We start from the raw sequence: 13,977 nt of genomic DNA, 5'->3' as shown, positions 1-13,977 counted from the left end.
AATCCTATCAAAAGGACTAAATTATTGTATCAGTGTTAAAAGTCTTTGCAAGCTAGTAATATCAAATAGAACATCAGGATCGAGGAATCTGATTTAAGACTACGGTATATTTAAGGTATATTTTGAACATCAAAGGTATACTTTGGTATATTTTCGAGGCCCTGACGGTATATTTGATCGATAGTTTCGCGGTCACGCTGGTCCCACTGCTTGAGTGGCGCACTCTGAATTCTTGTTTCCGCGCCCCCGCGCCAACACACAATAAACCGCAAAGGAATCAACATCATGGCTGCTGCAAGTGGAGAACTGTCCAAGAAGTGAGTACCGACTGGCCAGAAACTTACGACGACACAAAGACCAACAGACCAGCCCAGCTCAGCCACGTCCGCATTCACATCGCTGGCCAACGCAGCACACAAGTGAGGTTAAGTCGAGCCACCGTCGCCGCAGTCGCAGTCGAATCGAATTGTGGAAGAAACTTCCAAGAAAGTAGATACTGAGTGGCTGATGCAATAAAATGCTTGCACGCTGTGCCCTGAGGCAGCTGCAGAGAGTGTCAGTGTCCGTGTCAGTGTCGTCGCCAGGGGCAGTGACCATTCTCAGAGGCTACCATGTGAGCGGCCTGCAGTTGGCACCCAGCACACGAACCAAACTGTGGGTTACTTGGAGGCATAGCTTGGAGAGCAGCTCTCTTATTGATTTCGTTTTCTCGCTTCGATTCGTTTTGCAGTGAGTTGAAGCGCCGCCTGAAGGCCGAGCAGAAGGCCAAGGAGAAGGCCGAGAAGGAGGCCACGCGGGCGGCGGCAGCTCCCGCTGCGGAGGAGGGCGCACAGAAGAAGAAGTCGGCTGCCGCCGATGAAGAGGAAATCTCCCCCAATGAGTACTTCAAGCTGCGCTCGGCCGCCGTCCAGGAGCTGAAGCTGTCGCCCGACACGCATCCCTATCCACACAAGTTCAATGTCAGCATCTCCCTGGAGAACTTCATCGAGCAGTATGCAAGCCTGACGGATGGCGAGACCCTGGAGAATGTCACGCTGAGCGTGGCCGGGCGCGTGCACGCCATCCGTGAGTCGGGGGCCAAGCTCATCTTCTATGATCTGCGCGGCGAGGGCGTCAAGCTGCAGGTGATGGCCAGCGCCAAGTCGTACAAGCCGGAGGCCGCTTTCGAGCCGGACACGGCCAAGCTGCGTCGCGGCGACATCATCGGCGTCAAGGGGCATCCGGGCAAGACCAAGAAGGGTGAGCTCTCCATCATGCCCACGGAGATCAAGCTGCTGTCCCCCTGCCTGCACATGCTGCCGCATCTGCATTTCGGACTGAAGGACAAGGAGACGCGCTACCGCCAGCGCTATCTCGACCTCATACTCAACAACAAAGTGCGCGAGAACTTTCAGATTCGTGCCAAGGTAAATGAAAGGAACTTCTTGCTATTGCACTTGGCATTCCTTCTATATCTTTGCCTTCTCTTTTTGTGCAGATCATTTCGTATGTCAGACAGTTCCTGGATCGCCTGGGCTTCCTGGAGATTGAGACGCCAATGATGAATATGGTGGCCGGTGGGGCGACGGCCAAGCCCTTCGTCACACACCACAACGAACTGAAGATGGACCTGTTTATGCGCATTGCACCGGAGCTCTATCACAAGATGCTGGTGGTAGGCGGGCTTGATCGCGTCTACGAGATTGGGCGGCAGTTCCGCAATGAGGGCATCGACCTCACCCACAACCCAGAGTTCACGACATGCGAGTTCTACATGGCGTACGCGGACTATGCCGACGTGATGGACATCACCGAGCAGATGGTCTCCGGCATGGTCAAGTCGATACGCGGCTCCTACAAGATCAAGTACCATCCGGAGGGACCCGAGGGGCCCGAGCAGGAGCTGGACTTCACGCCGCCCTTCAAGCGCGTCTCGATGATCAAGACGCTCGAGGAGAAGCTGAAAGTGCAGTTCCCCTCCGCGGACACCTTCAATACGCGCGCGACCACCGATTTCCTCTCACAGCTGTGCGTGAAGCACCAGGTCGAGTGCCCGGCACCGCGCACCACCGCCCGCCTGCTGGACAAGCTGGTGGGGGAGTTCATCGAGGAGGACTGCATCAATCCGACCTTCATTTGCGAGCATCCGCAGATCATGTCGCCTCTGGCCAAGTACCACCGCAGCGCATCTGGACTCACCGAGCGCTTCGAGCTGTTTGTCGCCAAAAAGGAGATCTGCAACGCCTACACCGAGCTGAACGATCCCGTTGTCCAGCGTGAGCGTTTCGAGCAGCAGGCCAGCGACAAGGCTGCCGGCGATGACGAGGCCCAGATGGTCGACGAGAACTTCTGCACGGCTCTCGAGTATGGTCTGCCACCCACTGGAGGCTTTGGCATGGGCATCGATCGTCTCACCATGTTCCTCACCGACTCGAACAACATTAAGGTACATCAATTGTCTGCCTCAATTTCCTCTCGATATAGATCTTTAATTCCATTATCTATCTTGCAGGAGGTTCTCTTGTTCCCTGCCATGAAGCCGGAGGAGGCCAATCGCACCCCAGCAGGAGCAGCAGGCACAACAGTCGAGGCCCCCGAGGCTGTTAAGCAGTAGGATTCGTATCCGAAATGGTTCAGTTGATCCGACGACTCAGTCGAAATGTACTTTTACTTGTATTCTGGTCCCAGTGGTGCCCCTCTTTAAGACCTTAACTTATTCAACGAATAAACACAAACAAATTCTTTGCCCAATTCGGATTTCCTGTGTGTTTTCTTTTGCAGGCTGAGGAACCCCCAATATTACCAGAAACACTTTGGATTTGTTTCGTTAGCCGATTCTTTTGCCATTCCATGCCCAGAGAACAGATTTATAACCGGCATTGGCAGCCAATTCTCGGCATGGGAGTCGCTTTCATCTTTTTTATTTTGCATTTTCTGCACCAAATTTTGCATCCAGACTGCTATATGCTCACACTGAAACCAGTGTATTTCAAAAATGAGCCACGCCCCCTTTCGCCCCCGAAAAAGGGCGAAAACCTTCCAAATATACAGTTTTGAAGATAAAATAAAACTAAAAACGCCACTCGCCACACGTAGGGAATGGCCATATCTATCAGATCACCAAATTGGGATTCGATCGGATCATTATTATAGCCAGAATGAAGAAATTTTAGTGGCTAAATCCACCAGTGTTGTTCTTTTCACATTCTCTTATTCACACTCTGCTTCTGCTTCACTCGGCCCCTGCCTCTGCCACTGCCTCTACCGACTTTTAACCCACCCCGTCCCGCAGCTTATATTTGTTTTTTTTTTTTTTTGTGTGCGGGCGCTGCCTCTGCCGCGAGTCTGCAGTATGGTGGGTCTAGGGAAGGGCCACGAGCTAACGGAGCGTGTTGTGACAGATGAAGAAAAAATTTAAAATTTGACAAAACACCGCTAAGGTGCAGATGTAGTCCTGTGTGCCGGGTATAAAAGTTGTGACGCGTAAAAAGCGTCTCACACGTCCCTTCTCGTTTTATTTGCCTTACAACCAAAATCGTACATCTTTCACAGACTTAAACAATTAATTTCGTTTGCTAACATTTTGTACTCTTAACTTTATCTTATCTTTTATTATACTGTTTATAGGATACAGGGTATACCGTGTATATCGGGCACGGCACGGCCCTATCTACAGGAGAGAGGGAGCATAGGAGAAGGCTCTGCCTGCCTAGCCGCTGCCGCTCACGTACACGTGTATTTGGTGATTCCGTTTTGCCTGAGGCTTCGAATAAAAACGCACCAAAAGGCGCGTGAATGTATGCATGCCAATTCCCTGTCTGTCATATAATATAACAAAAGGCCCTTGCACACAAAATAAATTTCACAGTTTCTGCGTTTGATTTTCTCCGCTGTTGTTTTCTATTTTATTTACAAACTATACATTTTGTTTTGTTATTCAATAATGCATCTGCTTGGGGCTTATGTTATATTATCCTATTGTTAATATTGTCATTTTGTGTACTCCACTCATGTGTACGTTGATGCTTCCCTTTGGATAACAAAATTAATTCTATTCTTACAGCCAACTCATAATCAATCGAATCGATCAGGTGTTTTTTTCTTTTTGGTTTTTAGAAGGCCGCCTCATCCAGGGGCATGGTGTAAACGCGGCCCTTCTTCAGCATGTACTGGTTAATGAATTCGTGCGACTTGTGCTTCACCGAATCGTTGCAGATCAAAGGATGGCCGCTCATCTCGCAGTAGCGCATCTCCTTCGTGATGACATGCTCCGTCAGCTGAAAAGGCAAAGGGAAAGGTGTCCCGGTAATCTATGGGGGATGGGAATGCATATTTTTCCATTGCTTACCCGCTTAATTAGGAACTTGTAGTCTGCGTCGCTGGTTATGCGACCCATCTGGCAGTTATCTTTGCGGAATGGGCGCAGAAAGTCTGCAACATGTCCGCTTATGTCGAATCGGAATTTGTCAATCGATTCTCGTCCACCTTTTGTGCTATGAAGTAACCTTAAAGGGGGAACAAATGGAGTCAATCAATCAATCAATTTGTGTTTCTTTTTTCTTACATTTTTCGCTTGGGTTTGCTGCGCTCGTGGCCGCCACCGCGACTCTTTCTCTCTGGTACGGCTGCAGGTGGCTTTTCCGGCGTGTGCGGCGGCAGGGGTGGCAGTTTTCGGTTTATGCCGCCACCGCTGCCGCCTGTGACCAGCGTGGGTATCTGCTGGGGCTTGTTCAGGCAGGCGAGGGCGTAGGCGCTGGTGCTGGGCTCCATGTCGAGCTCCGCCTCGAGTTCATCCACCTTTGTGGCGGAAAATAGTGAGCCTGCTGATCCATTAAAGCCATAGATGATGCCCTCCAATTGAGGGGACTTGGGAGCTTCCACCTCCTCGTCCGATGAGTAGAGATATCGAGGCGTGGACCAGGCCTCCGCATCAGTGCTGCTCGCATCGGAGCTGGTTGCGGCGACCGTGTCCGCGCTGGCCCTCTGCCGCCGGTAGATCTCCTTGCGGCGACGAATCTTCTCCTTGTTCTCCTTGTACTTGCGCGACTCCAGCTGGTTGTAGATCCGATCCTCGTCCCGTCTAGGGCTAATCACGCGCACGGAGCACAGCTTCTTGTGGCGTATTTCGCGGCGCTCCCGCACCTTCGTCTCGATGTGCTGCGCGAGCGACTTGCTCGACAGCGAGCCCACATAGTCAGGGTCCACCGAGATAAGCTCCTCTTCGAGCAGGGCTGGATCGAGCTCCTGCAGCGGCTGATGCTGCTGCGGATCCCCCTCCAGCAGCGTTTGTAGGCGCTGCTCGGGACTGGGCGGCAGCCACTGCGGTATGCGATCGCGCAGATTGTAGTAGTAAATGTACCCTTCGATGGTGCGGCTCCAGTGCCAGGAGAGCGGCAGTGGATCCACGCTGGCCGGCAGCTTGTACTCTGCGGGCAGCATGTCCTGTTCGCTCATCTCTGTCGAGGGGGCCAAGGCCAGGTCTGTGCGCAGCGGCGCCATTACGGGCACATCCTCCGAGTTGAACCACTCACCGGTCTCCGTGTTGTACGAGAAGGGCAGCAGCTTCGGATCCGTATTGATGTCCGCACCAAAGTATTCGCAGCGCAGCTCGTGCTCCCGCCAGTCCTCGCTGCACACGCGCTTCTCGGCCTCGTCCTGGGCCACCTGTAAACGATTATTAATGGAGATTATTAAAACGGATATTCCTTCTCTGCTTTAGTGTGTCCGAAACATACCTTCCGCTCGAATAAAGATCGTCTTAGCTCCTTAGACAACAGCGCACCACCAGCGCCGCTGCCGCCGCCTCCGCCTCCACGACGCGTCTCCAGTGTGGCTCCACTGCTGTTGTCCGGGCGACGTCGCATCTCGGTACGCGGCTGTCCCTCGGAGGGATTGCTGCCCTTTGGCTGGGTGGTGATGGTGCATATGGTGTTGTTGCCGCTCATGCGGCTCATGGGCGGCTTGGGGCCGCCGCTGTTGCGGCTGCTGATCGTGTCGCGACGGAAGCGATCCTGCCGGTAGCGATCGGTGCTGCTGTCGCGTGCCGAGTCCTCTAGGGCGGAGGCAGCGGTCACATGGTGGCTGGCCACATGCTTCTCGGTGGGCCGCTCGCCGGTGCGATCCGCCTCCCGCTCGTGCTCCTTCATCTGCTCGATGCGCTCCCGCTTCGGTATGCGGAAGATCTCCGGCAGGCTGCTCCACTTGCTGATCAGCTTCAGCATGCGTTGGCCGAAGCAGTTGGCGCTGCTCATCTGTGACTGCCGACCCGCAGGACCCGCGCTCCACTGCTGCACGCTCTGGTAGACGCGACTCTCGTTCAGCATCGTCTTGTTCGGTATGGGAAGCGCCTCGAGCGCATCCAGCAGGGCCATTCGCAGCTCCTGCTCGCTGCCGTTCTCGCTGATCCACGCGTGCAGTAGCCGCAGCCCGTGGTAGTCCAGGAAGAGCCGGCGGCAGGGCAACTCTCCACGTGTGAGCACCTGCAGCAGCTGGATGCGGGTCGGCAGCAGCTTCGCTCGCACCATGATGCGCGAGATGCGCAGCGTGTCCAGTTGGTTCTTCAATCCGCAGCGGCTGAGCAGCGACAGCTCCTCCAGCACATCGGGATCCTCGAGCATGGCATGGAATTTGTTCACCTCTGGCTTGGCAGCGCGCGGATCCTTCTTCTCTGCTGCACCAGCACCTGCACCAGCTCCGGTGGTGGGCTTCAGCCAGCGTCCGGCCTTGAATTCTCGATCTCGCTCCTTGGCCTTGGCCGCCGACTCGCGTTTCTTGCGCTGCTCCTTGGACACTGCTGGCAGCTTCACCTTGGACTTGGAGCTGTTCTTCGCGGCACTCGCCTTGGTCTTGCTCTTGCTCTGCTCCGGCTCTGTCTCCTCCGTATCGGACTCGCTGTCTGTGTCATCCGTTTGGGTGTTGTTCTCGTTCTTCTGCTCTCCCTCGTCGGACTCCGGCTCGGTGCCGATCCAGCCGCGGCAGTTGGCCGCCTCGCAGTAGCAGCGCTGGGCATCCCGGCCGTACCGCTGGTACTGATAGTCGAAGGTTATCTCCTCTCCAGGCAGGATGGTCTTAACGCTGAAGAAACCGATGCGCAGCTCCCCGTTAACGGTCCACTTCTGTGTCTCGGCGTTCGGGTCGCAGCTGTGGTTGATGTACCGCGAGATGTTGCCGCGCATTGTAGCATCGATGATCGCCTCGCCGCGCAGCGCCATGAAGTAGTAGTGCCGATTGCGATCCTTCGAGTAGCGATGCTGCCGCCGCTCAAATTCCTCGCTGTCGATGACCTCGCCCACGTACTCCATGATGAACTCGCCGGCGGGTATCAGCAGCTCCGCGGTGATGCCGCAGCCCTTCTTCTCGGTGCGAAAGACGCGGCAGGGCCAGCATTGGTGCAGCTGGAAGCGCTTGTTCGTGCACCGCTCCCCGTTCGTGCACAGCGGACCGCACTCGATCATCAGCATGCGGTTGATGCAGCCCGCACCGCAGCACAGATGCCCCTGGGCCTCCTCGTCGCCCGTGAGGAAGCAGTCGCACTGCATCTCCGCATTCTCCTGGCTCACCTGGCGCGCGCATCGATAGTAGTTCTCGCGCAGCTGCTGGAACGTGAGCAGCCCCTCGCTGCGCAGGAACTGTTCGTTGATGGTCTCCGTGTTGGCCAGCTCCGCCATCTGGTCCTCCATGCTGAAGGGGGGCGCACTGCTGGCCACGCCTCTGCCCTGACTGGCCTTCGGCCCCTGCGGCTTCTGTTTGATCCGATGCGAGCGCCGCACGCCGCCAGCGCTGCCATCCTCATTGGAGCCCTGCGGCAGCATCATCAAGGGCAGCGTCGGTGAGGAATCCTCTGTGATGGTATTGGCCCTGGTGCTGGCACCCGATCTGGAGTTGCTGCTGCCGCTGGGCGTGGGGGAACGTGTCGTCGATGGCGTCTCCAGGCAACTGGCGCTGGCCAATTGATCGTCGCCCTTCACAGCCTCCGGTTGAGCCTCGTCCTCGTCTTCGTCATCCTTGTAGCTGCGGTTCAGCAGAATCACCCCATCCTTAATGAACTTTGCAATGTCCCTGAGAGCTTCGGGTGGCTGCACCTCAGGAGATGTTGCAGGTGCAGCTGCAGCTGCCTTGACTGCCACCTTGGGGGCCTTGGGTTTCTTCGGTGTCGGAGCCGCCAAGGTCGCTGATTTCTTAGGCAGCGTCCTCTCTCGGGGCATGGGTATGGGCAAGAGCTCTGCGGGCGAGGCATTCCTCACTCGTGGATCGGCACTCCTCAAGGCCTCAGCAGCCAGCACGGGCTCAGCGCATATGGTGATCCTGCGACGCTGATCCAATAGCAAAGGCGATCGCGAGCCATGCTTCGTGGAAAGCGCACCTCCGCGGCTGCTTAACTTGTCTACCTTATTGACGCTGGGGAATTGTTCTGGTGTTTCGGTCTTGCGCCTGGCACTAATCTTTTTTATCTTTGGCTCATTCGCCGCTGGTGATGACATCCTCGAGGTTGGCTTCGACGAGGATGAGCTGCTGGCGCTAATGCTGCTGTGGCGACTGCTCCTCCGGGACGCACAGGACACTGAGGCGGCGGCCTGTTTCGCTTCCTGTTTGGGTGCAGGCGACTGTGACTTTCCAGCATCAGCTTCGTCTGAGTTTGCAGCGCGACCCTCGAGGCAAGCCTTAATCAATTTCTCGGATATGTCTGCTGCACTGTGATCCATCAGGGTGAGGCGACTGGTGTTGATCTTCTGCACCTCTGGAGTTGTTGCAGTTGCAGCTGCAGCTGACGCTTCAGTTGCAGTCGAAGGCTGCACATCCCAGCGCTTGCTTTTGCCACTCGCTGACTCCGTGGAATCTGTGTCAATGGGCTCCACTGCATCCAGCTGCACGGGCAGAGCCTCCTCGGTGCTCTTTCTGCTGGTCGTGGGCCTACGCGGCTTCTTGCTCCTCAGATCTGGCGGCTCTGATGCTCTCTTGACTGCAACCTTGGGGGTCATGGTCATGGGTTTCTTCGGTGTCGGCGCCGCCAAGGTCGCTGATTTCTTAGGCAGCGTCCTCTCTCGGGGCATGGGTATGGGCAAGAGCTCTGCGGGCGAGGCATTCCTCACTCGTGGATCGGCACTCTTCAAGGCCACAGCAGCCAGCACGGGCTCAGCGCATATGGTGATCCTGCGACGCTGATCCAATAGCAAAGGCGATCGCGAGCCATGCTTCGTGGCAACCGCTCCTCCGCGGCTGCTTAACTTGTCTACCTTCTTGACGCTGGGGGATTGTTCTGGTGTTTCGGTCTTGCGCCTGGCACTAATCTTTTTTATCTTTGGCTCATTCGCCGCTGGTGATGACATCCTCGAAGTTGGCTTCGACGAGGATGAGCTGCTGGCGCTGATGCTGCTGTGGCGACTGCTCCTCCGGGACGCACAGGACACTGAGGCGGCGGCCTGTTTCGCTTCCTGTTTGGGTGCAGGCGACTGTGACTTTCCAGCATCAGCTTCGTCTGAGCTTGCAGCGCGACCCTCGAGGCAAGCCTTAATCAATTTCTCGGATATGTCTGCTGCACTGTGATCCATCAGGGTGAGGCGACTGGTGTTGATCTTCTTCTTTGTCAGCTTTGAGCCACCCCCAATCGCTGGGGATTGCTGCATTGAGTAGCTCTTCGGCTGTGATCCAGAACTGGCCGCACAGTCCCCATTGGGGGACAACTCTCTGGGGGTGGATGGCTTCGATTGCGTCTTTCTGGGGCCATTGGGCGCATCACTCCACGACGTTCGATCGATGGTTGTGAAGCGTCGCGATCGAATGGCATTCGGCGATGGCTTCCGTTCCGCTGGTGCTGGTGCGGCCTTCTCTTTAGCTTTCCCGGCTTCAGGGGCTCGGACAGCCGAGTCGGAGAAGGAAGTGGAGCAGGCAGACACTGGCGAGCTGCGCCCGATGGCGGAAGTGCTGGTGCGTCGCTTATTCTGGGTCTTCGTATAGGTGTCGGCCTGGCCCAGCAACTGCTCGAAGGAGAGTCTTGGCTCTTCGGCAGTTATCGACGGCATGGCCGTTGCCTTTTCTTTGGGTGACTGTGGCCTGGGGGTTCTCTCATCTGTCTTGGCTTCCACCGAGGAGGCGAGCAAACACTCACTGGAAGTGGTCTGGCGTCGCTTAATGGGTTCCATCGATGCAGGAGACTGCGTCCTAGAGGATGCCTTCTTGGTTGCATCAAGCGATTCCCCGGAGGAGCTGGATTTTCGTATGTTTTTAATGAGATTCGCCGGCGATTGCTTCCCTCCTGCTGTTGGTTTTCCCTCAACTTTCTTGGCGTCTTTTTGGGACAGAGATTCTAGCGATGAGGGGCGGGACAGTGTGGGGGGTCGCTTTGCGGCTGCACTAATCGCCGGATACTGTCTGCCTCCAGTCGATGTTGCCTTTGTTGTCCCATCTTTACAAAGGTCCCCAAGGGCGGTGCCGCGTGGTGCTGCTTTTGGGGAGGGACGATCGATGGTCGTGAAACGACGCGTTGGCATGGCACTTTCCTTCTTTGGTGCCGACTGAGAGTGCGCTTTGACCTCATCTCTCCTGGCATCGGAGGCTAGCGAGCCTCGGGATTTGCTTCGCTTTGCTGTGGCACTGCCTCTGTACTGCTCCTCCTGCTGGGAGGAGGAGGAGGAGGAGAAGTCTTCCTGCAGGTCGTCGGTATTCAATTTCCTGCTGTTTGCATTTGCAGCAGGATCCACAAGTCCATCGGCTCGTGGTTCAGTCTTTTTCGTGACAGACGGTTTCTGCTTTTTGGCCTGGGATCTGGCCACAGCCACGGGAGTCGGAGTGGTATCCCTTTCATTCGAGGCGTAGTACGAGGTGTTCCTGCGAGTTTTGCTCCTTCCACCGAGCGCAGGAATTGTCGTTGTCGTCGTCCTTGTCTTTGTCTGCTTCTGACCTCCAGAGCTGTTCGATGGCATTAGTGTTGATGCCATCGACGTCGCTGCCTTCTTGGCCTCCAGCTTGACCTTCTTCTTGTGCGTCTCCTCGCGCATCTTCTGGGCATTGGCACTCTCCAGTGCCTGGAACATGGCATCGCATTCAACGATGGCTTTGACGTGGACAGCGCTCGGAGTGGCCAAGGGAGTGGCCACGGCCATAGCAGTGGGACTGAGGCTGAGACTTGCATTGGAGTGGCTCTTGGGTTCTTCTGCGCTCTGCTCTGGTTTGCTGGGAGTTTCCTTTTCGTTTGGCTTTGGTTCCGCTGCTGGAGAAGGTTCCCCTGTAGATGGGCTCTCGGCTGCCTTAGTTGGCTCTGTCATGGACTCGATTGGGCTGTCCATTTCCATTGGAACTAAAATTGGAACGACTTCCTTCTCATCCACCTCCTCTTGTGGAAGTGGCAGTGGCAGTGGCAATTTCTGGATTATCATCTGTGATGCTTCCATTTCTAATGAGATCTCTGGCTGCGCCTCTGGTTGTGGCTCTGGCAAGGCGATTTGGATAATCACAACATCCTCGGCCACAGCTTCTGGTTCTGGTTTTGGCTCTGCGGACACATCCGCAACCGCATCCACGGGTGTCTGCTGCTCTGTGCTGGCATTCTCCTCCTCTTCTGCCTCAACTTCAAGTATAATCGTCTGCGGCTGTGACTGGCCATCTGGCTGGACACTGGTGCGTGGGCTCTTCGCCTGCAGCTGCAATGTGACGTCAGTGGACAATTGTGGCTCCATCTGCTGCTCCTCCTCTGCTGCTGCAAGGGCGCCATCCAGCTCAATGACTTGCACTTGCCCTTCGTCCTTCATGTGCTCATCGAGCACCAGCTCGTACTCCCCGTGGATGCCCTCATCATGGCTATCATCCTCAATCAAGTCAATCAGCGTGTGCTCCTCCTCCTCCTCCTCATCGTTGTCCCCTTCGGAGTGGGAGTCAGACTCTGCCTTGAGTAGAATCTGCTTGCTGCTTGAGGCGGCTATCTCCGCGAAGGTTTCTTCGAGGGTTTTTCCCGCTTGGCTGCTGCTGCTGCTATTGGCTCCTTCCGTTTTGGCAGTTCGCCTGCTCCGACGCCTCGCCGAGGACGAGCCCTGAGAGGTATCCTCCTCCTCGCTCGAGACATCTGTCAGTACATTACACACGTCAGGCTCCTGCTCCTGCTGCTCAGTTTCTACTTCAAGCTCCTGTGGAGGCTCCTCTGATTGTTCCACCTTGCTTCGGCCCGTCACTTCCCTGCCCGTGTCGATCTCCGTAAAGATTATCTGCGAGTCCGAAGAGTCGCCGTCATCGTCGACGACTGTGGGCAGGGACACGGGCAGCGGCAGCAGCAGCGGCTTCATCTTTGGCTGCTCGTCGAGTGCGTTTTCATCCTGCAGAACGGGTGTGGAAGCAGCGGAAGACGAAGAGCTGCTAACATCCACCACGGCATCGCCCAGAACGGTCGAGTCGCCCGAGTCCCACGATCCCTGGCGCTGCACAAAGTTCAATCGCTTGAGGGTCACCCGGCACTTTCGCCTGGGCGCTGTCGCCTCATTGCTGTCCGTGCTGCCCCTGCTGCCGATGCTGCCTGTCGTGGAGGCGCCCGTCGAATTGGTATCCGAATCGGAGAAGTTCATGCTGTGGCTACTGCTCTGGCTGTGTGTCTTGTCCAGTGAACTCTTAGTAATGGGCCTGCCTCGACCCCTGCGCATGACGGATGCTGCGAACGCTGCAGCCGCCGTCGCAGGGGCAGTCGCTGTGGCAGTCGACGTATTGCAACTGGAGGATTCGCTGTTCAGCTGGGCCACAATCAGGCTCGGAGTGCTGCGCGGCTTGACAAAGATCCCCAGGGCAGCGGGTGGCGGCGGAAGTTTGGGCGGTGTGCGATTGCTTGGGAACATCGAAAACAAACGATTGGCAGGCGGAATGCTGGGCGAAGTCGTTGTGCTGGCAGCTGTGGAAGGCGCACCAGCTGGTGCTACGGGTGGTGCCGGCTCGGGCAGATTGGAGTCGATGCGTCCCTCGATCTGGATCTTGTGCTCAGGCTTGCGCAGGCTGAGCACGTCGCGCACGTCGAACTTGCAGAATCTCTTGCGCGAGCTGCGGCGGATTGTGTTGGGCGAGTCAGCGCCAGGCGATTTCTCTTGGTAGTTCTGCAGCTCTGCATCGGGGGGCTGTGCGTGCTCTCGCTTAGGCGGGCGCCCGCGTCCTCGGCCACGTGCGGCAGCCATCGAGGTGCTGGCCATGGTATTGGAGTCGTCCATGGTGCAACTGCCCACTGGCTGCTGGCAAGAAACCAGAAAGAGAAGCGGTTAGCGTGCAAATAAATTGAGTGGAAAAAGCACTCAAAAGAAAGAAAAAACTTGACTCTTACTCAATATGGTGCGCGCGGGGGGAGGCGGTCAGTTTGGTGCGGCTGCAAGCGCAGATTGTCGGCTTTTGTGCAGGTTGCGCCGGGCTGTGCACGCGCCGCTTCTTGCACTATCTAACCTAATTACAGTTAACCTTAATCTAACGAAACTTTAAAATAGCGGCAGTCTCCTAAATTATTACTTATTCTATTATTTTTCCAATTTTGTTTTACTAGCAGTGTGACAACCGACTTATCGATAAAATATCCCAAAATATACCATTGCACCTTCAACATATACCAAATTATACCATTGCATCTTCAAAATATAAAGTAAATATACCGTAGTCTTAAATCATATTCCTCGATTTTTATGTTATATTTGATATAACCAGCTTGCAAAGGCTTTAACACTGAAACAATAATTTAATCCGTTTGAAGAATCAATTTGACCTATTTAAATACTAATTGTTATTGGTTTGTATACCTTATGTCCTTATATTTTACAAATTAAAGTATTCAAATCAACCCTCTTGAAGCACGGGAGCTTTGTGTTCAGTATGTATGTGTATGTAACATGTAGAGACACATGTATGTTAAATGATATCAAGAAAATATTTGAAAAACTGCGCGCGTAACTAAGAGAGAAGAAATTATATTATTTTTCTGAGAGGGACACGGAATCCATCTCCGATGGATGTCCATCCGCCGTCGGATGCCTTTCTCACGCTTAACAA

The 13,977-nt window shown here is 55.2% G+C and overlaps 2 protein-coding genes across 5 annotated transcripts; one reads left to right on the top strand and one right to left on the bottom strand.

The window, feature by feature from the left end:
- The first annotated feature begins 189 nt into the window (after nucleotides 1-189).
- On the top strand, nucleotides 190-2,734 carry LOC117581509 (lysine--tRNA ligase). 2 transcript variants are annotated; one of them, XM_034268786.1, is made up of 4 exons: nucleotides 190-317; nucleotides 731-1,406; nucleotides 1,478-2,425; nucleotides 2,492-2,734. In XM_034268786.1, exons 1-4 carry the CDS (start codon nucleotides 286-288, stop codon nucleotides 2,591-2,593), a joined length of 1,758 nt encoding a protein of 585 aa, XP_034124677.1. In that variant the 5' UTR covers nucleotides 190-285; the 3' UTR covers nucleotides 2,594-2,734. The 2 variants fall into 2 exon arrangements, with proteins under 2 accessions (XP_034124677.1, XP_034124676.1); XM_034268785.1 differs by lacking the exon at nucleotides 190-317 and adding an exon at nucleotides 358-654.
- A 1,341-nt stretch (nucleotides 2,735-4,075) lies between these two features.
- LOC117581504 (probable histone-lysine N-methyltransferase CG1716) lies at nucleotides 4,076-13,497 on the bottom strand. Of its 3 annotated transcripts, XM_034268774.1 has the most exons (6): nucleotides 13,265-13,497; nucleotides 9,552-13,175; nucleotides 5,715-8,705; nucleotides 4,544-5,643; nucleotides 4,328-4,484; nucleotides 4,076-4,256 (listed from the first exon to the last, which is right to left on the bottom strand). In XM_034268774.1, exons 2-6 carry the CDS (start codon nucleotides 13,152-13,154, stop codon nucleotides 4,092-4,094), a joined length of 8,016 nt encoding a protein of 2,671 aa, XP_034124665.1. In that variant the 5' UTR covers nucleotides 13,155-13,175; nucleotides 13,265-13,497; the 3' UTR covers nucleotides 4,076-4,091. The 3 variants fall into 3 exon arrangements, with proteins under 3 accessions (XP_034124665.1, XP_034124663.1, XP_034124664.1); XM_034268772.1 differs by having other exon boundaries at nucleotides 5,715-13,175; XM_034268773.1 differs by having other exon boundaries at nucleotides 5,715-13,172.
- Between the last annotated feature and the right edge of the window lie 480 nt (nucleotides 13,498-13,977).

This window comes from Drosophila guanche, unplaced genomic scaffold (assembly GCF_900245975.1).
Source record: "Drosophila guanche unplaced genomic scaffold, DGUA_6, whole genome shotgun sequence".
Classification (NCBI taxonomy): domain Eukaryota; kingdom Metazoa; phylum Arthropoda; class Insecta; order Diptera; family Drosophilidae; genus Drosophila; species Drosophila guanche.
Note: the sequence above shows the minus strand (reverse complement) of the source record. Positions and strands in the feature narration are given on the sequence as shown.